Below are 23,047 nucleotides of genomic sequence, written 5' to 3' on the forward strand. Positions count from 1 at the left end.
CCTCCTCCAACCCCCCTTACCCAGGGCTGGCTTGCTCACTCTCAAATAAATAAATAAATAAATAAATAAATGGAACTAATAAATACCTAAAACATCTTCAAAAATCCCAATGTATTTTATACCAATTTATGAAATGAAGTTCATATAATGTTATGATTTATTCTACTTGACTCTCAAGTAACAACAGAGTGACGTATTTCCAGATGGAAGGGTACACAGAAACCGAGGTGGGGGAGATGTAGAGTTCAATAACAGTCCTAACAAAAAACATTCTTATTAAAAATGCTGTTACAGCGGCGCCTGGGTGGCTTAGTCCGTGAAGCATCCGACTCTTGGTTTCTGCTCAGGTCATGATCTCAGAGTTGTGGGATTGAGCCCCATGCTCAGCATGGAGTCTGCTTGGGATTCTCTCTCTTTCTCCCTCTCCCTCCCCCCCTTACTTGCACACACACATGCGCCCTTTCTCTCTCTCTCTCTCAAATAAATAAATAGAATCTTTTTTTTTTTTTAAATGCCGTTACCAATGCAAAGCAAAAACAAATCTGTAAAGAGTTTCTACTTCCATGAATGGCAAATCTGGAAATTCATCTAGCCCTCCCATTGAGGACAACTAAAAGAAGCAGATAAAACATTTAAAGATGAATAAATCTTAAAAGTATCAGAAATAACATGATGGTAAAGAATTATGCGGCCAGAATCTGAGGAAGGCTAAGTGAATAGAGATGTCCAGATGAGCAATGCTATGTATCCGAAGCTATTCTTCCCTGATGATAACTGTCAGTAAAGAAAGCCTCCAAAAAAACAAAAAAAGAAAAAATGCTACTTTTCAAAGTCTTGGGTAGGGGAGAGGGGGGACCCGGACCTGGAGTCCAGAGCCCACCAGAAGAGAAGGGGATAGCCATAAAACCCCCACACTTTGGGTTAGGATCCCAACAGGAAAAATCCCAAGAGGAAGATTAACTATGCAGTGCTGTTTATTTTTACAGATTATAGCTTAGCATGAAATATCTCAGTCAATGAAACTGGACTGAGATGAGATGAGCCCAGATAGTTACTTACCCCAATTACCTAGAAGACCAACCCTCCCTCCTCTAATCTCTGGAGAATAATATCTTAGGCCTCAAATGGATTCAAGAAATAATTTTTTAAATATAATGTCCAGTACATAATGGCATATGAGACTAGATAACATGACTAAAAAAACTACCAGAAATAACAGACAACAGAAAGAGATCCACAGAGTCTCCAGATATTAGAGTTATAAGACACAGGTTTTAAAATAACCATACTTGTTATACGAAAACAATGAATTGTAGATCACTACATCAAAAACTAATGATGTATTGTATGGTGACTAACATAACATAATAAAATAAAATTAAAAAAATAAATAAAATAAAATTTCATCTTCCTGCCCTTAAAAAAAAAATAAAATAAATAAAATAAAATAAAATAACCATACTTACTTATGTTTGAAAAGATAAGACACTGAGTATTTCAGCAGAGAATTGAAAACTATTTTTAAAAACAAAGATTAGAACTGTTAAATATAGTAATTAAAATTATAAGAATTCAGTGAATAGGTTTACTAGCAGACTAGACTCAGATGAAAAAAGAATTACTAAACAATATCTAGAATGAAAAACCGAGGAGCAAAAGCTTAGAAAACATAAATGAGAAGGTGAAAAGACTTACAGGATAGAGAGAAGGTCTGACACAGGTGGAAGGAGTCCCAAAAATAGAAGAGATAATAGGACACAGACAATATTTGAAGAAATACTGACTGACTGAAAAATTTCCAGAACTGACAAAAGATATCAAGCCACAGATTTTTTAAAAAGTCCTGCTTTGAAAGTTGCTGAGAGTAGATCTTAAATGTTCTTACCTACCCAACACACACACACACACACACACACACACACACAGATAATTATATGAGATGATGGATTTGTTAACTAACCAACTAACCTCACTGTGGTAATTATTTTGCAATATATACATGTACCAAATCATCATACTGTACATCTTAAGCTTACACAATGTTATATGTCAATTATAGCTAAATAAAGCTAGAAAAAATAAATAAAAATACAGAGTCCTGCTAACCCCAAGGAAGATAAATAAAAAGAAACACATTTCTATGCACTTGTAAAATTTGTGTAAGATAAAAACAAAAAAGTATCTCAAAAACAAACTAAGAGGAAATACAAAAATTGATTAGCTTTAATGGAACAATAACTATACTTCCAGCTGACTTCAACAGAAATAATATAAGCTGAATTACAATGGAATAATATTTTTAAAGAAAATTCCTCCCGAAAGTATTTTTCTAAAATGGAGAAGAAATAAGACATTTTCAGACACACAAAAATGTAATTCATAACCACAGAGATGCATTAAGGAAAATATTAAGGGCTATTCTTCAGGTAGGAGAAAAATGATGATAGATAAAAAATGAAAGACATAGAAAAAAATGAAATATTAAGTATGTGAAAAAATCTAAATACTGGCTATATATAATAACAATACTATGTCTTGTATGTTAAAAATGTGTATGTGTAAAATTGTAAAACACAATAAAAACATGGTAATTTTAAATCAAAAGAGGCTAAATAAAGTTAAAGGGATCTAAGGTCCTTGCATTGCTTAGGAGAGAATAAAAATACTAAATATTATTAGATTTTGGTAAGTCAAAAATGGATGTTTTAATATTCTAACTACTATTAAAAATGTGTATAACATATACACTACTTATATAGATTAAATATATACTAAAAATGTGTGTAACTTCTAAGCCAAAAAGTGGGGAGGGGCTGGGGTGTTAAATAATAAAAACGTATCAGCCCAAATAAAGATGGAATGTAGAAGAACAGAGAACAGGCCGAACAAATAAAAAACACTGAGAAGTGGTCAATTTAAATAAGAATACATCAGCAATTGCCTTAAATACCTAAATGATCCATATGAAAGACATACATCATCATATTGGAACTTAAAAAAACTATTTACAACTTGTAAGAAATATATCAAAAATACAGGAATACAGAATGATTGAGGGTAAAAGGCTAAAAAATGATACACTAAGGGACTCCTGGGTGGCTCAGTCGTTTAAGTGTCCAACTCTTGATTTGGGCTCAGGTAATGATCTCAGGGTCCTGGAATCAAGCCCGGTGTCAGGCTCTGTGCTCAGCAGGGAGTCTGCTTGAGATTCTAACTCTCCCTCTGCCCCTCCCCCCTCACGTGCACTCTCTTCTCCTTCTCTCTCTCTAAAATAAATAAATCTTTAAAAATAGTAAATAAATAAAGATACACTAAGCAAATACTAACTTTGCCACAGAACTGCAGGAGACATTTTTTTAGGCACACATAAAGCATTTATAAAATCCCATCATATACTAAGATATATAATCATACACAAGTTTCAAAAAAAGTGTCAAAGGTCAATTAGGACATATATTCTGAATGCAATGCAGAAACCAGTAAAAATGCTGATGTGTTTGGAAATTTAAAAACCAATGAAAACAAAAAAATAATTCTCAGGGAATTTTAAAAATACTTTGAAATAAGTAATGAACTATCACTATATGGCAGCAGTGCAGGATACAGCTTAAGCCTTGCTTAAAGACAAATTTAAAAATCTTTTTAAGCTCATATATTAGAAAAGACAGAGTGAGAAAATGAGATAAGCATTAACCTCAAGATTGGGCGGGGGGGGGGGGGGGGGGGGGGAATCAACCTAAACCCAATTCCATAGGAAAAAGAAAGAAATAATAAAGATATGAGAAATAGCAAAAAAGCCAAAATTTCTCTCTCTGAAAAGACTAATTAAACTGATAAACCCATGGCAGGCCGATCAAGAAAAAAAAAGAAATTATTCTAAGTTAGCCTTGAAAAGAAGCTAACACTAGATTCTATAAATCCCCCACATAAGAGAATAATACAAATTAGAACTAGATAGGAACTTCCTCAACATGAGAAAGGCTATTTATGAAAAACCCACAGCTAACATTATACTCAATAGTGAAAGACTAAAGCTTTCCCCCTAAATTCAGGAGCAAGACAAGAATGCCCACCTTTTCTACTTCTATTGAACTTAGTACTGGAAGAACTAGCTAAAGCAGGAAAAAGGAATATAAGGCATCCAAATCGGAAAGGAAGAAGTAAAATCATCTTGGTTCATAGATAACATGATCTAATATGTAGAAAACCCAAAAGAAACCACACCAAAAAAAACTACAGGAGACAAATAAAATTCTGCCAAGCTGCTGGATATTAATTCAACACACAAAATGTATTAAAAGTGTAGTGTACATTTCTCTATACTAGCAACAAATTTCTAACAATTTCCAAAAGGGAAATTAAGAATTCCGTTTAATATGGCATAAAAAATACTTAGAAATAAATTTAATCAAGAAGGCACAAGACTTGTACACTGAAAAATCACAAAACATTGCTGAAAGAAAAACTGCAGAAAGAAGGTCTAAGTAAATGGAAAAGATATCCTTTGCTCATGGACTGGAAAACTTAATATTATTAAAATGACAATTCTGCCCAAATCAACATACAAATTCAATGCAATTCCTATAAAACTATTGCTTACCAAAGTAGAAAAATCCATCCCCAAATTTATACTGAATTTCAAAGGATACCAAATTGTCAAATCAATCTTGAAAAACAAGAACAGATTTGGAGGATTCACACTTCCCAATATCAAAACTTACTACAAAGCTAACATAATCACAATGTATGGTTTGCTACTGTCATGAGGATAGGCAAATAGACCAACAGAACAGAATTGGGACCCTAAAAATAAACTCTCACATCAATGGTCAGTTGATTTTCAAAAAGGGTACCAAGACCATTCAATGGTGAAAGGACAGTCTTTTCAGTAAGTAGTGTTGGGAAACTGGATGCACACATGTAGAAGAATGAAATTGAACTCTTAGTACAAAAATTAACTCAAAATGGATCAAAACCTAAGTTTAAGGGCTAAAACTATAACCCCTTAGAAAGAAAAACAGGTGCTAATCTTCATGACTTTGGATGTAGCAATGGTCTCTTAAATGGACACAGAAAGCAAATATGACACCAAATGCACAGGCAACAAAAGAAAAAATAGATAAAATGGACTTCATTAAAATTAAAAACTTATGCATCACTGAATCCTATCAAGAAAGTGAAAAGATAACCCAAAGAATGGGATGACATATTTGCAAATCACCTGATACGGTTCAATGTGCAGAATATTTAAAGAATTCCTTTTTCTTTTTTTTTTAAGATTTTATTCAATCGAGAGCGCAAGTGAGAAAGCACAAGCCTGGGGAGCAGCAGAGGGAGAAGCAGACTCCCCACAGCAGGGAGCCTGATATAGGGCTCGATCCCAGGACCCTGAGATCATGAACTGAGCCGAAGGCAGACGCTTAACCAACTGAGCCACCCAAGCGTCCCTTAAAGAATTCCTAAAACTCAACATCAAGAGTTTAAAAGTGGGCAAAGGACTTAAATAGACATATCCCCCAAAAAGATATACAAATGGTCAAAATGACATGAAAAGAGGCTCAATGTCATTTGTCATTAGGGAAACTGAAATGAAAATCACAAGATAATACTTCTCACCCATTAGGATGGCTGTAATTTAAAAAAACATGAAAAATAACAAGTGTTGGTGAGGACATGGAGAAATTGGAACCCTTATCTACTGCTGGTGGGAATATAAAATGGTACAGCCACTCTGGAAAACATTTTGGAGTTTCCTCAAAGAACTACCATATGACCCTGCAATTCCACTCCCAATTTTAAAAACAAGAACTCAAACAGATCTGTACACCAATGTTCACAGTAACATTATTCATAATAGCTGAAAGGTAGAAACAATCCAAATGTTTGTTAATAGATGAATAGATAAACAATATGTGGCATGTATGAAAGATTATTCAGCCATAAAAAGAAATGAAGTTCTGACACATGTTACAACATGGAAAAAACCCTGGAAACATAATCCTTAGTAAAATAAGCCAGACACAAAAAGGCAAATTTTGGTTCCACCTATATGTGGTACCTGGTGTCATCAAGCTAATTCCCAGGGACTGGGGGAGGGGAAAATGGGGAATTACCGCTTAATGGTACAGAGTTTCTGTTTGGAGTGGTGAAAAAGTTTTGGAAATAGATAGTGGAGATGTTGTGCAACATTCTCTGAATTGTACACTTCAAAGTGATTAAAATGGCGAATTTTGTGTTGTACATATTCTGCCACAATAAAAAGAGATATAATAAAAGACATGTATCTATCCAATTCCACACCCCATGCAACAAAACATTTTTTAGTTTCTTGAGACCCTTTTAACGTTATTTATGGAAATACAAGCAAACAAACCCTGTTATTCTAATGCCCGTAGTCCCTCATTGCTTGAAAAAAAAAAGACAGCAAGTTTTCAAGTGTGTGCATTTTTCTTTTTTACTGTGCACACTGTGCAGTGCTCACTATATAAACATGAACTTTAAAGAGCAAACTAAATAACATACATGTGCACAATAATGATTTCATTAATAATATTTTAATGAAAAAGAGCATAACCATTCTACCATACCTGGTTCATTTATTCTGCCAAACGTATGCCTAGTGTTGTGTTTTCTGGTCTTGAAACATGTTTCACAAAAATCAAAGTCATCACAGTTCCTGCATTTGAATCTAGATCCATTGATGGGAAACATCTGACAGCCATCACACCTATTTTTAAAACAACCATTGCGTTGATAAGAAAAAGATAACATCGTTTATTAAATTAAGGCAATTTATTAAATTTAATTCCAAAGAAAACGATTCCTCCCAAACAAATCTAGCAATATAAAAATTAACTCACGTAACCCCAGGATGAACACTAGGCACCAACTCCATTTCTGACAACAGCCCAGTCCAGTGAGACTGCTGAGGAAAGTCGACAATGACATCTTTTCCATTTGCACTGAAAGCTAGGACACAATAGAAACTGCTGAAACATCTTAGTCACCAATAAAAGCCTAATGTTAAAATTTAAACTATACCTAATCATATGATAATTATACTGTAGTTATTTACGTTTTACAAAGAGTAGTTCTCTTTTAGAGAGACATACTAAGATACTTATGGATGAACTAACACATGACCTCAATTAGGGATTAGCTTCAAAATAATCAAGGGAGGGAAACATGGATGAAACAACTTTGGCCAGGGGTTGACAACTATTAAAGCCAAGTGATGGGCACAAGGAGGTTCTTTATGCTATATTCTCTACTTTTGTATATGTCTGAAATTTTCCACAATAAGTTTGTTTCTTTGTTTTTAATTACAACAAGTCAAAAACTCCATTTAGTATCTTAGGAAATAAAAATCACAATAATAATGTTAAGAGATCTCTTGTCCTTTGGTAAGAACACTCTGCTACTCAAACATTAACTTCTGAACCAAGTTCTTATTTTTAAAACTTATCTGTGTTTTGACTTATAAAGCTTTTAAGAACCACTTAAGTAAAGAAAAATGTTAAAGTAAAATGTTAAATAAGCCATTTGTTCTTATGTAACTTGAGACATTCTAACACTCCCACACATTGGGGAAGCACCACCATTATGGCCATTTCTAATCTAAGCTATTCAACCATAAGAGTTTTGTACAAGGTTCAAACAAAACAAAACAGGATCTCTCTGTGGCCTTAAAAGAGTTTAAAGATAAAATAAAACCGGATGCATTTTTAATTACTTCTCATGCGATTGTTAAAATGGACATAGGAGACCTTTTAAAGTATACTATGTGTTTGATTTGAAATCTCAATAATATCACATTAAATATAAACTGAAAAGAATTTTGTGTTTCCAGTTCTTAACTCACATCATTTGCACATTTCCATTTCTTAAATTTAGTCCTAAATTTTATTATAGCAGAGAGGAGAGAGAGACAGAAATAGTCCCCAACTGAGGGAGGTGGCCAGACACTCACACATAGGCCATTTGGCAGAATGACAGAACAAGTTTACAGAACACCAACATCAAACAAGGTTACCCTGTGACTGTGACAGATCAAGACAAAAGCAAAACCACTCTTTAGTCAGTCTGATCAAGTTCAAATCTAATCCAAACCACAAACACAATCAGATACCCTCCCTAACCCCCCACTTCCCCCATCCTGGTTAGTATGAACTGCTTCCTTGCCAATCATTAACTCCACCCTAGCTCCATTTTTTTCCTGCCTTATAGATTAATATTTATTAAGATACCCATTCTTAGAATTACCCCACTCCTTTGAAGCCTTCCCAAAATATCCAACACAAACCCCATTAGTCCTTTGTTATACCCACTTATGGAGACACCCCATTTTCCAGGGTATGCATCCTCCCGAGTGGTAATGAGTTAATAAACCTGACTCTGTTCAACTATAGGTGTGTTCCTGGACTAGAGAGCACTGACAAGCAAAAAAAAAAAAAAAAAAGAATGCTATTTATATATCATAGACCTTCTTCATACTTGTTTTTCTTGCCCTTGAATGAAAAAAAAGTGAGTTTATTACATTAGCTGATGAAAAGCTAACATCTGGAATTTTGTTGCCTGGATAATATTACCTTTCACAACCCCCACACTTTGATGAGTCACAGATCCCCACTTGTATTTTGGTGTGGTGACTGAGGCTTTGACGCGAACTTTATCACCAATCTTTATGTGAGATGGAGAACTTGGTGGAGGATAGCCTAGAGATTACAATAATAAGTAAACTATAATTAGTATTTATTCCTGAGAACTCTGTCTCTACTTAAGAAAAAGCAAAAGAACTTAAGAATGGGCTTACCAATAAGTTCCACATGAATATACCTAACCCAGTAAGTGCCTCCTTTTTGCTGCCAATCACACTGAACATTGAGGTCATGTAGTCCATCTCTATCCAATTTGATAACTTTGCCCACGTCTCCTTCACACACTTCTTCATATGTTCGACAGCATCTAACCATCATTCCCACCTAAGATTAAAATTAAAATAAAAATCCAATCCAGGGTATAGATGAAATGAATAATTATAAGTAGCATTATTCTATTTCTAAGAAAGGATTTCCTCTAGCACCCAGAGTGTACTCTCAAAATCATTTTACACTAAAAGGAACCAGGGATCTTTAGAAAACTGGCTGGCTCAAGGTCTGGGGCAGGAAATACATAAATGAACATGGATCAACTTGTGCCATAAAGCAAGGGAGCTCTCAAAGATCAGAGTGTTCATTCAAAAGAACAACTTGATCAACAGGACTAATGGTTGAAACACATCAAATACTTATCAGCCAATAAATTCATCACAATGATAATAAGCAAAATTTCTTGGTCACCTTTGTAAGTTCCATGGCACCAATTCACCATTCTGAAAATTGATAAAGCAAAACTAAAACAAAACAAGCATTTATTCTGCCTTTCTTATATAAAATGTATTATAAGGAGTAACTAGAGTTGATTTAAAAAGAGTTCTTCAAAGAATAAACTCCAGCTAATAAATCTGGAAGGCATGACAAAGTTAGAAAACCACTATTGTGCAAGCCCTCATGATGAATCTAGGTGATGACATGAACGGCTATCAAAGCACAAAAATGAACAATAGAGAACTCCTTAACAGATGGAAGTAGACGAAAAAGACCTAACCAACAACACTGCCTGCTGGTCCATATGATGCATTCATGCCTAAGGCACTGCCTGAGTCCAAGAGCTCCCCTCAACCCCACCAGACCTCATTCTGACTTTACAGGAAATGCAGAGGAGGGAGGAAGACGTGATCCAACAAAGTTTAGCCACAAATAAATGACATGAAAAGGAGAAAAAAAAGGGGAAAACTGTTCTAGGTTAAAAGGCATTTCAGAAAGACATCACCCAAATGTAAGGTGTATGACCTTGTTTGATCCAAATTCAAAAATTACTGTTTTAAAAAGTAGTTTCTGAGAAAACTGGGGAAATCTGAGCAAGCAATGGGTATAAGATGATATTATGGAATTACTGTTTATTTTGTTACCTAATATTAGGTAACAGTAATGTTGTTATGTTAAATCCTTTATCAGGGTGCCTGGCTGGCACACCCAGTAGAGCATGGGACTCTTGATCTTGGGGTCGTGAGTTGAAGCCCCACACTGGGCATACAGCTTACTTTAAAAAAAAAAAAAAAAAAAGACAAATCCTTTATCTATTAGGACTACATACTGACATATTTACAGATGAAATGAGATGATTTCTGGGATTTTCTCTGAAGTATACTAACCAGAAAAGAATTAAAACAAGAAAAGAAAGGATTTAAGATGCATAAAGGACTACATAAAGAGCCTAACTAGATTTTAAAAATTAGTTGGCAATAAGAATGATGTAAGAAATGATGTAATGTATGGGGATTAACATAACAATAAAAAAATTAAAAAAAAAAAAGAATGATGTAAGAAAAACAAGCAAAAATAGATTTTTTAAGTGTCCAAATGGGGATAATTGAGAAGCACATATGTCTGTGCCATGTCGTTACGGACAAACCACCTTTTGCTCTCTAGCTCTGGTACCCCTTGTTCATCTTCTGTTCCTCTGTCCTCTGCTCCAGTGACAGTGGCCTCCTTGCTGGGGGCTATGCCCTCCCCCACCAGGCTTCTGACTTTCTAAGATGCTCGAACACTGACTGGAAACCTGAGTAAAGCTCCAGGCTAAGACATTTACTCACCTGAATATTCTCTCTCACATACACAGCATAATCATCATTACTCAAGAAATCAGCTCGTTTTTTGTATGTCTGGCTCTCTGTTACAACAGCACCAGTAGACTACAAGAGATAAATATATTTTTTTAAAACTTGTGAGCGAGATAAACCTACTTAAAAAGAAGTATGTGAAATCTTTAATATTAAAAAATAAAGTATGAAATATTATGCTGTATTTTCACTATAAAATTCTTCATTTAAAAAATATTAAACAATATAGTAAACAGAACAAATATGAAAAGCTAAAAGTATGGAAAATTTGAGTTATTTCCAAATTAATCCCATGAAATGATTTACTTAAATCAGAAGTCACTGTGTCATATAAAACATGCTTTTTAAATAAAGCACAGTCTAATGGCTACCCAACATCACTAGATGTTGGAACAAGGGTCTGCTTTAAAGCTAAAGTAATTAAGGCACAGAAAACCCAGTCAGCACTTAGCAGCTTCATTATGTGTGCGGAAGAACCGCAGAGAGGCCCCATGGAAGAGCATGCAGGAAACCCAGAGCACAGATCAGGTTGACACAAGAGGTGAGGCAACCACACAGGAGGCACTGACCACAGCGTAGGCCGAGTCGTCCACATCCTCCACCACCTCCTCATCTGAACACTCCTCAGACCCTGTGTCTGCATCCGAGAGATCTGTGACCTGCACATCAGCATGGTCCAGCAGCCACCCAACCAAGGCCTCCACGCCTACAAGCAAGCACACAGTGCACCCACCGTGAGGATCCACAGCACCAGCCTGCCTGCAGGCTGCTGATGTTAGCATTTTAAGGTAAACCTACAAACAAATGTGTGGGCACAGTAAGTGAAGCACCCACAAGGAAAACAATATACCTGGCAAGCCAGCAGCATTCCCAGAGGCACCAGTGAGTGACTTCAGCGCAAACTCTATGTTCCTTCTAGGAAATCCCATTTCCATGAGCTGAACCACAATAGGCAGAGCAGGGGCAGGTGACTGTTTGCGCTTCTTTGCTCTGACAGGGCGAACATGCTGCACAGGGACAGGTGTTGTGGCCTCACTGGAGCTGCAGTCTTCAAACACTGGGCTCGACGGGTGAGTGGACTCCACAGCCAAACACTGACATACAGCCAGAGCTGCAGCCTGGACAAATGAGAGTGGAGCTGGGAGGTTTATAAAAGTCAAGAGACTGGGGTGCCTGGCTGGCTCAATTGGTAGAGCATGCGGCTCTGGATCATGGGGTCGTGAGTTCAAGCCCCACCTTGGGTGCAGAGCCTACTTTAAGAAAATAAATAAAAAATATTTTTTAAGAAAAGTCAAGAGTCTTAAGCAGTCTAAGCAAATGGAAATTACGAGCTTCTACTATGAAATGCAGTACAAAAGTACAGGAAACTCAGACTTACATGTGTTATTTTTAAATGAATGGATAAAATATGTTAACAAACAACAAAGACAACTTTCATAGTTTAATGCAGCGGAAAGATGTGATGGTCAAGTAACTCCTGCTTCATCATGCACAGTACCCAGTAAATTAGCCAATTATCAATGTAATTAAAGAAAACTTCACAGCCTCTCTGAGTAGGAAACAAGCTGAGCAAGTTAAATGCAGAGTGAGTGGAGCTGGATGGGAAGGTAGGAGTCCCTGACCCCCTCCCCATGACCAGGCAGTGTCCACAGTCTCTTGCTCTTTTCCTCTGTAAGATAAGCCAGAGATGACATGGGATTCTTTCATGTACCATCAAGTCAGCCCTCAATGATTCACAGGTAAAAGAACCACTCTGAGTTAAAGATGGTATAAAAAATAAGGGAAATAAAAAATACTGGGAAACAAATTACAATCAATCAATGAACGTATGCATTGCTGGGGTCTATAGTTGGGACTCCCCACCTCCAGTACACACAACCCTTTCCCTGAACTACTTGAAACTCTCTGCTCCTCATCTCCAGTTATTCTCATAGGGCCTAAGACTTGCTATTTTTTTTTAAACTGAGCATGTGAGGAAGAAATTAAGAAGAAACCAAGGACTCCCTTAAGCCTTTCAGTGCTTAGGAAGTGTCAAAAACCAAAGGTTTGCTGTGAGGTGTGAATAACTCGGAAGTGACAGGCTTCATCCTAAAAGCTTACAATTCTGAACTAGACTGAGTTAGAAGTTCTGGTAATGGGGACTTAGAGTGCACTGGACTAAGTCTCTACTAATAATAACTATGAACCCTGAACAAAATATTTTCAAAAACTGTTTGAAGGTCCTGGAGAACAGCCAAAGCAATCAAAACTGAAATAGGTACAACCCTTGACCACAAGGGAAACCAGCATGCAAGCTGACAGGGCAGTGTTTATTAGACTACAATCAGAGGCTGGAATTCAGTCCTGCCAGAGCAATGAGAAGTGAGGGAGAAATCATAAAATATGCATACAGACTATCCCAAATTACTGACTGATTCCAAAACTGAGCATTTGTGAGACCCTGAAGAACCCAGCATAAAGGAAATGCAGGAAGGCTAGAGGGATTCTATGGCTTCCCAGTGCTAGGGAGACAGTCTGAGGTCCCAGTCCAACCAAGTTAGATGGAGTTGGTCAAGGTGCAGAGGTTCCCACTGAAACCTCAGAAAAGATTCTAAATCCTGTAGAATGAGAATACAGAAACCAGGTCTAGGTGCAAAACAAAAAAAACCACAACAAAAAAAGTCTAGAACCAAGTCTCCAAAGGACTGGGGAGAACTGTCAGGTAATGAACCATCTATGAGAATAAAATTCCACATTCTCCAGAAAACGTTGACCGAACACAGAGGCAATACAATGTAACATCTGAAACTTCTGGAATACATTAACAACTATAGATATGTGAAGAAGCAGAACCAATAGCTGATTATAATCAAGAGAAAAAAACTGCCAATAGTAGCAGACTGACAGCTGGCCCAGGTGGTAAAATAACCAAACAAGAAATTTAACATAACTATCAGGAACATGTTTTTTAAATATACATACAGTAAAAAATACAGAGTGAAGAGATAAGAACTGTCAGGAGAGCTTTACAGAACTATAAAATAAGGATCCAAATGGAAATATGAGATCTGAAAATACAAAACAAAGAATTTCTTAGATGGCTTACAGCAGATTTAGACCCAACAAAGCAGAACAGCCTGACCCTGAAAACAGATCAATACAGTTAGCCAAGCTGATTAACCAAAAGAAAGGCCTACAAAACAAACAGAAATGCATTAATAATCTTTCTTAGCAAAGAACAAAATGAGAACAGAACAGGAAAAAATGGTTAACAAATTTCCAAATTTGGTGGGGGGAAAAATATCAAGCCAGAGATGCACATAACTTAAATGTACCCCAAGAAGATGGAGCAAAAAAATACATACACATCTTAGTCAAATTGCAGAAAAATAAAAAAAAAATCATGAAATATTAAATGCAGCCAAAGGGGGAGAAAAAGGCATTTCATACAGAACAATAAGAATGATGGTTGAGGGGCTTGTGTGTGGCTCAGTCAGTTAAGTGTTTGCCTTCCACTCAGGTCATGATCTCAGGGTCCTGGGATGAGCCCCACATCGGGCTCCCCGCTCACCAGGGAGTCTGCTTCTCCCTCTCCCTCTGCCCTTTCCCTCTACTTGTGCTTGCTCCCTCTCTCTCTGTCTCAAATAAATCAATAAAATCTTTAAAAAATAATAAAAATTAAAAAAAAAGAATGATGGTTGAATTTCCATCAGAATCAATAGAGACAGTCAAAACAATGAAAGATCTCTCTTTATGGGGTGCCTGGGTGGCTCAGTTGGTTAAACGGCTGCCTTCAGCTCAGGTCATGATCTCAGGGTCCTGGGATGGAGCCCCATATTGGGCTCCCTACTCCGTGGGCAGTCTGCTTCTCCCTCTCCCTCTGCTGCTCTCTCGCTCGCACTCTCTCTCTCAAATAAATGAATAAAATCTTAAAAAAAAAAAAAAAGATCTCTCTTTGCTACAACAGTCCTTCTCAATTCTTAAAGGCTAACTCTCCATTTCCTTCTACATCTTTCCTCTTAACACTGGGCACCTCCCAGTGTGATTCCAGGTTGCATTCTGTCCAATTCACTCTTCAATTGCTCTCAGTGTCCTCTTTTTATCTCTACAGGTGACTAGAAGCGCTGCCACACTGTAGCCACTTTAACCTGAACTCTCATCTTAGTGGTTTTCAGACCTAACAAATAGTTGGCATTCAGACCGCACTGCTCCCTATCCTCATGCCCAACATTTCTTGCCTTCTCCCTTTGCACTCCACCTTCCTCCCACCTGATTGCTGTCAGCCCTCCCAACAACCTGATGCAGCTGCTTCCTCACTCCCTTAACTCCCTGCAGTCTTGGTCTCTGAGGATTTCTATTAGGGTATGTTCCGCCTGCCAAATTGAGCACTCAAGGTTTTGTTTTTGTGTTTGAGATTTTATCCAGAGTTTTTTACATATTACATAGAAAGAAGGATTTTTATTTTTTTTTTAAAGATCTTATTTATTTATTTGAGAGAGAGCATGAGCAGGGGGAGAAGCAAAGGCAGAGGGAGAAGCAGATGCCCTGCTCAGCAGGGAGCCTGATGCAGGCTCAATCCAGGACCCCCGAGATCATGACCTGAGCCAAAGACAGACGCTTAACTGACTAAAGCTACCCAGGTGCCCCAAAAGAAGGATTTTTAGAAACATCTAATCCTTCATGCTGCAGGCCATGAAAATCCACATCACTCTCAGAGCTGGTCACATGTCATACTTCTATGGGAACTTGCCCACAGCCCCAGCCCCAGCCCCAAGTTACACTGTGCAGCACATGTGCTCTGCAACAGGGCAAGGACTGCAAGCCTGGCAGCAACAGGGCATGCCCAAGAAAGCCTTTGGAGTGAGTGGAAAAAACCTGCCAGTGTAATATTCCTAGGCCTAATGGGGCTCCTTCAATAACAATATTTCCTAGAAAAAGATTACACCATAACTATTTGAGCATCTGACCCATGTTGAATCTCACTAACTTTTTCAAATAATTCACACATATTCAAAATAAAGTTAAACTTCAGCATGCCTGGGTGACTCGATTGGTTAAGTGTCTCTTGATTGCAGCTCAGTCATGATCTGAGGGTCGTGAGATCGAGCCCTGCATCAGGCTCCGTACTCAGTGCAGAGTCTGTTGTCCCTCTACCTCCCCTGGCTTGCTCTAGACTCTCTCATAAATGAATGAATGAATGAATGAATGAATAAATAAATAAATAAAATCTTTAAAAAATAATAAGATTAAACTTCAACTCACCCATCCTCTAACTAGTATTATAATGCTCTATGACAAACATGGTTAAAGCCTAACTAGTCATAAGAATTATTCTGGCGTATCGTTTAAAATTCAGAATATATCCTTAAGAAAACACACATCTAGGAAAAATATTGTTCCCGATTTAATGTAACAGATTAAAATTGCCAAGGCTGTTACTGTACCTCTAGCTCCTGTTTGTCAAATATGGCCTTCACTGGAGATGGCTGGGTGGCCGAGGCCAGTAACTGCTGCAAGAGGATCATTGGAGGCTGCGGCCCTTCAGGAGACATGTCCCCAAGGTCAGGGGATGCAGCTGCTCCATCATCTGAATTTAAAAAACAAAATATGAGTAAATTATATTTCAACTCCTAACATCTCTTCACTATTAAAGATAATGCATTAAACATGTTAAACCGAGTATGATCTCTACATCTTCAAGCATTGGACCATCAAAATCTTCAAGGCTCAGATATCAAAAACTAGTCTAAAGAATTTTCCACTCCCTGCTTTTTGGCATCTATCCTTTGTTAGTTCATGTGTCTCTTTAGAGCCAAAAAAAAAGGGCTACCTCTCAGATTTCTGCCTTTGGTCCAATTCTTATACCTTCTCTTTCTTGGTGCACACTCATTGCTTCAGAAACCGCCCCCTTCTATGGACGCTCCCAAGTTTGTATTTTTAGCGCTGGCTTTTCCCGCTAACCCTGTTCAGGCCATAAATTGACACCAATTCCAAATATGTTGTGTGGTCAGGGTAACATCTTTTTGTCTGTTTTAATCTGAGTAGCTTTGGGTGAAGCATTTAGCACTTCCTGTTTGCCCCAGGCCCACTGAGTCCCACTGCCTCGAGCCCACTGACCATTTGAGTTTGCTGGCTGGTTGGTGACAACTTCAACTAATCCTCTAGATCAGGGGTTGGAAAATCTTTCTCTTAAAGGGAGAGTAAACAGTTCAAACTTACCAGCCACATGTCTATCACAGCTACTCAACTCTGCCACTGCAGAGTGAAAGCCACCTAAGATGACATGTAAACAAGTAGGCATGGCTGTGTTCCCATAAACTTTATAAAAACTAGTGGCCATGGTAATTTGTCAAGCCCTGCTCTACACAGCTCTGTCTGGAGCCCCTACTCTGTCCCATACATGGGATAGTAACCCTGATTCAGTGTCTCCAGAGCTACTCATCAGGGTGACCAGAGAACAGCCAATCTAATTCCCTGGGCTCTGGTTTCCTGATCTTCTACAATTGTGGATTATCTTTAAGGTCCCTACTATCTAATACAGACTAAATCTGCACTTTGATTAGATTTATCTTATACTCAGCACATTAAAATTAAATTCACAATACCCTCTTAAGATTAAGAAACAAAACACCCCAAACTCCACTGTTTTTCCTAATTTTTGTGAAAGGCACGCCCCTCTGCCCTCCCTGTAACTCAAGCTTGAAACATCAGCCATCTTTGACTTTTCACTGGTTTACCATGCAGTTATTATCGAAAAGACTACACTGGTACAGTGTCTACTGGAACCTTCTTTCCATTTTTCATGCCTTCCCCCAGAAGACATCTTATCACTTGACACAAAAGCAATTCTCTCATTTCCATGGCCTTCATTTTTCAAATACTCCTATACCTCACTAGAAGATTTATCATCCTGAATATCAGTCCTTACCATGTGGGTCCTCACTGCAGCTCTAAGTCAGCCTTAAGTTTCACCCTGGTATTCAAGGCATTCTATCACATGAATTCAGCTGACCTCTCCAGCTTTTGGCCCATGTTCATCAATAAACCCTGAGCTCCTTGCAAAGCGAAGCTCTTCAATACTCACCCATATACTCACTGCTATGTTTGTGCCCCTACCGTCTCTTCCACCAGGACAGAGCTTCCTCATCACGCTGTACCTAGGGTTTGCCACACCCTTCAAAAGCTGCCCTCCCCAGCCCTCAGCCACCAATGTCCCCAAGACACCTGTGGAACTGCAGTTACACACTTCACAGGGCACTGGCATCATACACTGCACAGAGCCATCTACATTCATTTTCTCTTCTCACTCTGACCCCAGAGAGTTTGGAATCATAAATAAGGACCATCTTGCTCCCCATAATACTTTAGCACATGTCTTTTAATAGTAGATGATCAAAAAAATATTTTATAATGTTGGGGGTTTTTCCTATTCTAAGTGATGTAAGACTATTCTAGAAAACTGAATATAGGAAAGTATAAAGAAAATAAAGGCAGCTGAAATTCCACTGTCAAAGTATAGTAAGCAGATGAATCTATGGCATATCTACAAAGAGATATACATAGCAATGTGCTTTTTTATTTATTTTATCATTTTCACGTTCCCATGGCTATGAACATATATATGTATCATCATTGTGAATGATGCCGTGGTATTCCACTGTGTAGATACACCACCCAATAATGGGCATTTAGGTGTCTCCAGTTTTCAACCTAAAAACAGTACCATCAAAGAAGCCATAACAAGCCTCTGTAAACACTTATCTTCATGCCTTTTCATGTGATAAATTCCCACAAGATGACTCAGAGGTCAATGGAGAGATATAGAGAACAGAGAGATACAGATAATAGCTGTGTATGTGTGTGTGTGTATATGCATTTTAAAGGGTAACATTTCGGGGCGCCTGGGTGGCTCAGTTGTTAAGCGTCTGCCTTCGGCTCAGGTCATGATCCCGGGGTCCTGGGATCGAGCCCCGCATCGGGTTCCCCGCTCTGCGGGAAGCCTGCTTCTCCCTCTCCCACTCTCCCTGCTTGTGTTCCCTCTCTCTCTGTGTTTCTCTCTGGCAAATAAATAAATAAAATCTAAAAAAATAAATAAATAAAGGGTAACATTTCCTCAAATGCCCATTAGGTGGTTGTACCAACTTAAATTCCCACTAGCAATGTGTTAAAGCAGTACTATTTTATATGTTTTATTTATAAACCCCCTGAGGGCCTTATAAAATGCAAACTATGATTTCTTAGGTCTGGGGTGCAGCCTGAGAGTCTGTGTGTCTAACATGGTCCTATATGCCATCAATGCTGCTGGTCCATGGGCCACACTTTAAATAACAAAACAGGAGAGCACTGTTTTTCCTCCCTTCCCACCAGATCCCCTCAATCTTTTGTCTTATAAGACAACGACACTGTCATTTGCACTTCATCGATTATTGGCCAGATTGCACATCTCTCTCATATATTTAGAAGCCATCTGTTTCCCCTTTTAAGGACTATTTATTCATGTCTTTTGCCTGTTTTCTATGGGAGCACCTGCACTCCTTACAGATCTATAAGAGCTTCCTTAAAAAGGTACCTGTATGAGCAGCTGTGACTTCCTGAACAGCTGGCTGAGACAAGATCTGCCTGAGCTGGTCCTGGTGGGAAAGCAGTGCACGGCCTGCCTTCAAGATGTACAGTTTTAACTGCTGGCACCTCAGCAGATCCAGGTCTACTTGTCCTGTGGGAGAAAAGGACTCAGCGGGAATGACACACCCTGCTTGGGCTCTTCTCACCAGCTGTATGGCCTTGGGGAAGGTGTTCTGCTTCCCAAACCAAAGTGCCATGGCTGCAAAGTGGCATAAACAATGCCCTGCCCTGTGGGAATTAGCTGGCCATGCCAAATACTGTCAGTAAGGAAGGACTTGTCTTTCCCAGTGTTTTGGCTAGTGCTTCTGGATAAGCATCCTCTATCTCCCCCAGGTCTTCCCCATTTCCTGCTCCCCTTGTAGCTACTTTCATGGGTTAGGGTGAGAATTAAATGGTTTAACACAGTTAGATCCATGTTAGTTATTATTAGTATAATCAAATGTTTCCCACATTGCTGAAATTTCAACTAGATACCTACGTCACAAACAAAATAGTTTCACCTTTTCTTGCCAAGACTCCTCCAAGACAGTTTTGTTGGATACTCACAACATACAGTTCTCTAACTCAACAAGATCATGGCACTCCCTGGAGTCTTATCTAAACAAATGACTGCAGTGGGGCCTGACAGCCGACTGAGGAGGAAACGAAGATAGCTGCCACAAAGATGCAGGCAGACCACAAGAACAGCTGGACTATAGTGGTGGCAACAGTGTTCCAAGGCAGGACACGCTGGAGGCCATGGAAGGCAGCATAGCAATGTGGGATGGAACAGGATGGAGGAGCATCAAGCCTGACTGCCTGGCAAACAGGTTTATTCACTGTGATGGAAATGGGGACCAAAGGACAAGGTTAGTGGAATTCTGAACATGCTGTGGTGTACATGCACATGGCCCTCCAGCCAGAGATGTGAGCTGGATATCCAGAGTTAAAGGTGCTCACTATCATAAATGCTGCAGCAGCAATCACAGGAATAGGGAGAAATGGGTGAGAAAACTCAGTAAGAGTGGGCACAATGAGCCAGAAGTTACGGAGAAAACCGTAAGAATTTCCAATGTGCAAAGAATAGTCAGGAAGAAAAACTCTCAAAGAACATGCAAGGGGCAGTGTAAGGAAAATTAAGGGAGCACTATTTCAGACCAAAGGAAGGAAGGCACAGGTGACCTTGGTCTTAGCCCAACGTCCACAGATATGAAGTAAGGCAGGTCCAAACATGCAGACCTTACTGGGTCTGGTGATGATGAGACCAAGAGCAAAGCTCCTAAAGGGCAATTGGGCCACAGGGCCATGGCTGGGGGGTTAACAGGGAGGGAGAGAGAATACAGATTCCTCTTCAAAAAGCTTGTTCAGAATACATGCTGGCACTGGAAAACAGGCTTGGGGGGAAGCCTGGGGCTCTTTGGGGGCTGCTCCCACCATGCTGTCATTCTTTGTATTACACACTCTTATCACCACATTCAAGGTTTCATGCCCACGGTAACTTAACAAATGGTCAATCCACTGGAACCCAAAGACTTTGGCAGTGGCAGGAACTTGCTCTGACAAAATGACAAACATTGTCCTAACAATGCCAGTTAAGACTGTAGCTGTTCCATCAAGAAGCACCATGTACTGACCTGCAAAACCCTGTTTAGGTGATTTCTTTACTTTATGCTTTTCCAATTTGCTTCCAGCGAGGTTTACCAATTGAGCCCAGACAGACAGCATCGGCTCTGTGAAGGGCAGGTTGGTGACACTGAATGCCACGGCAGGGAGCTAAAGCAAGAACACAGAAACCTTCAAAGTCTGTCCAATGAAATGAGCAAATGAAATGTTCTGAAAATGATCATAACCATGAATCTTAATTCTGAAATTATCACATATATCCGTAAGTCTTCTTATATCTAAAAATAATCACTTTAAGAGATGACATTAAAGGCAAAATAGAGATTTCTATGTAAGTAAACATAATCTAAATTGATTTTTTCTTTTACAACTTGTCAACAATAATTACATCAGGGTGGCGATTATTATATTCTTAGGCATTTTCTATCTGTTTCAAATTTTCTACAACATGCATACCTTCATTTCTGTAATAATCAAAAACAGTATTTTACAGGAAGATAGTCTGATTACACTTAGGTCACACTGAAGTAATATACATCACTCACTTTCCCTGTACATCCCTAATTCACAGATTTAAGATGAAAGTAGCTGCTAGTACATAAGTTATGTCACTCAACACAATTAAGAAGCATTTTCTACATGAAAAAAGGTTATTTTTTAAGGAATCATCTTTAGGTTTCTTTAAAAGTTGAGTTGTTCAATAAAAAATAAACTTCAAAATTTGCATTTTAAGATGATTAAAACTAACAAACATAGTTACAAGTACCTTCTGTGTTGCTAATGCCCTTTTATGTCTTTTGCAGCTAAAATAAGACATGAACTACTAATCCATGTAACAGCATGAGATAGGCCTTATTTATCACAGGGGCACAAAGCGAACAAGAGAAGATAGATAGATGGCTTTCCACAAGTTGCACAGCTTCCTAGATGGCAGACATGAACTATGAAAATCAAGTTCATTCCAGCACTGATGTTAGAACCCAGTTCTAGTATAAAACTCCTCTGCCTTATTACCAAGTAACTGAACACAAGTTCACCTACTGGTTTCAGCTGATTCAATGGGCAAACACGACACATCCTCATGTCTGAGAACTGTACAGTGATTCTGCCCTTCGGGGTGATGCGAGTCACCGTGCCTTCTCCAAACTCATCGTGCATGACTTGTCCCCCGAGGCGCAGGCGACCATCGATGCCTCCGATCACAGCCAGGACTGCCATGAGGCCCCCCACCTCAGGGTTTTCAGAATCAGGAAAGTAGTCCTCTAACAGGGCCTAATGCAGACAAATAGCCAGCTTGAAGAAGAGAGCCCAGGGTGCTGCCTGTTTCTTACACATTTACAGCTAAGCCAAGTTCATTTTTATACTAGTTTCTTCAATAGTTATTTCTAGTAAAATATATTTTAAAATATCTTTAAACAAAATACATGTCACTTAAAAAGATAACTTAAAATTTAAACCGACATTTTACAGAAAAAAATGATCAGATCTGAAAACACAGCACCCACCCCCTCTGACGGCTTTCCTGTGCAGCTGCGGGTGACGGAATGGAGCTGAGAGTTGATGTACTTGTTTATGAGCCCATTCCACTGACCCAAGGAGTGAAGTGTGCGGAGCAGCGCCACCACCTCTTCTGCCAGGGTGCTGCTATGGGTGGCGGTCAGGGAGGCCTGCGGGCGTGCCCTCCGCCGCCTCAGAGTAGATTCTGAAATAGACGTATGAGAGAGGAGCTACATAGTGCCCTGCTCACTTAACCAGGACACAAATAAGGAGAGCTGCCCACCTCTGAGGAATGGGATATCTGAAGAACAGGTGGTGAGCAAGCTGCCCAGGAAACCAAACAGCTTTTCCACAAGGCATTTCATATCCCTTGCCCTTTCGGTCTTGTCCCAGGATGGAAGCACTGCTTGTAGTAAATGCACAGCTAAGATCTGATAAAAGACAATTTAAAATGGCAAACATTAAAGAAAACCACTGTGATTTTAGCTTAAGAAATAACAGATTTTTACTTTTTTTTTTGTTCCTATAATGCAATTAATTATGTAAAAATTCAGATATTCATTGTTTTACAACCAGATAATTACACCCAAGTTAATTAAAGATATAGATTATCAGGGGTTATAAAAA

At 38.7% G+C, this 23,047-nt stretch overlaps 1 protein-coding gene across 5 annotated transcripts in view; it reads right to left on the reverse strand.

Moving 5' to 3' along the window:
* The window catches only part of LOC116626202 (E3 ubiquitin-protein ligase HERC2), a 219,770-nt gene that overhangs the window by 62,774 nt on the left and 133,949 nt on the right, over positions 1-23,047 (reverse strand). For all 5 annotated transcript variants that reach the window (XM_032395408.1, XM_032395407.1, XM_032395406.1 and 2 more), the window contains 13 exons: positions 22,704-22,851; positions 22,429-22,625; positions 21,965-22,195; positions 20,935-21,073; positions 19,269-19,412; positions 16,144-16,286; positions 11,571-11,838; positions 11,290-11,426; positions 10,694-10,792; positions 8,813-8,981; positions 8,589-8,714; positions 6,861-6,969; positions 6,588-6,727 (listed from right to left, as the gene is read on the reverse strand). In XM_032395408.1, the coding sequence (XP_032251299.1) occupies positions 6,588-6,727; positions 6,861-6,969; positions 8,589-8,714; positions 8,813-8,981; positions 10,694-10,792; positions 11,290-11,426; positions 11,571-11,838; positions 16,144-16,286; positions 19,269-19,412; positions 20,935-21,073; positions 21,965-22,195; positions 22,429-22,625; positions 22,704-22,851 (2,050 nt within the window). The remainder of the gene's footprint in view (positions 1-6,587; positions 6,728-6,860; positions 6,970-8,588; positions 8,715-8,812; positions 8,982-10,693; positions 10,793-11,289; positions 11,427-11,570; positions 11,839-16,143; positions 16,287-19,268; positions 19,413-20,934; positions 21,074-21,964; positions 22,196-22,428; positions 22,626-22,703; positions 22,852-23,047) is intronic.

Source organism: Phoca vitulina, unplaced genomic scaffold (genome assembly GCF_004348235.1).
Source record: "Phoca vitulina isolate PV1807 unplaced genomic scaffold, GSC_HSeal_1.0 scaffold84, whole genome shotgun sequence".
NCBI lineage: Eukaryota > Metazoa > Chordata > Mammalia > Carnivora > Phocidae > Phoca > Phoca vitulina.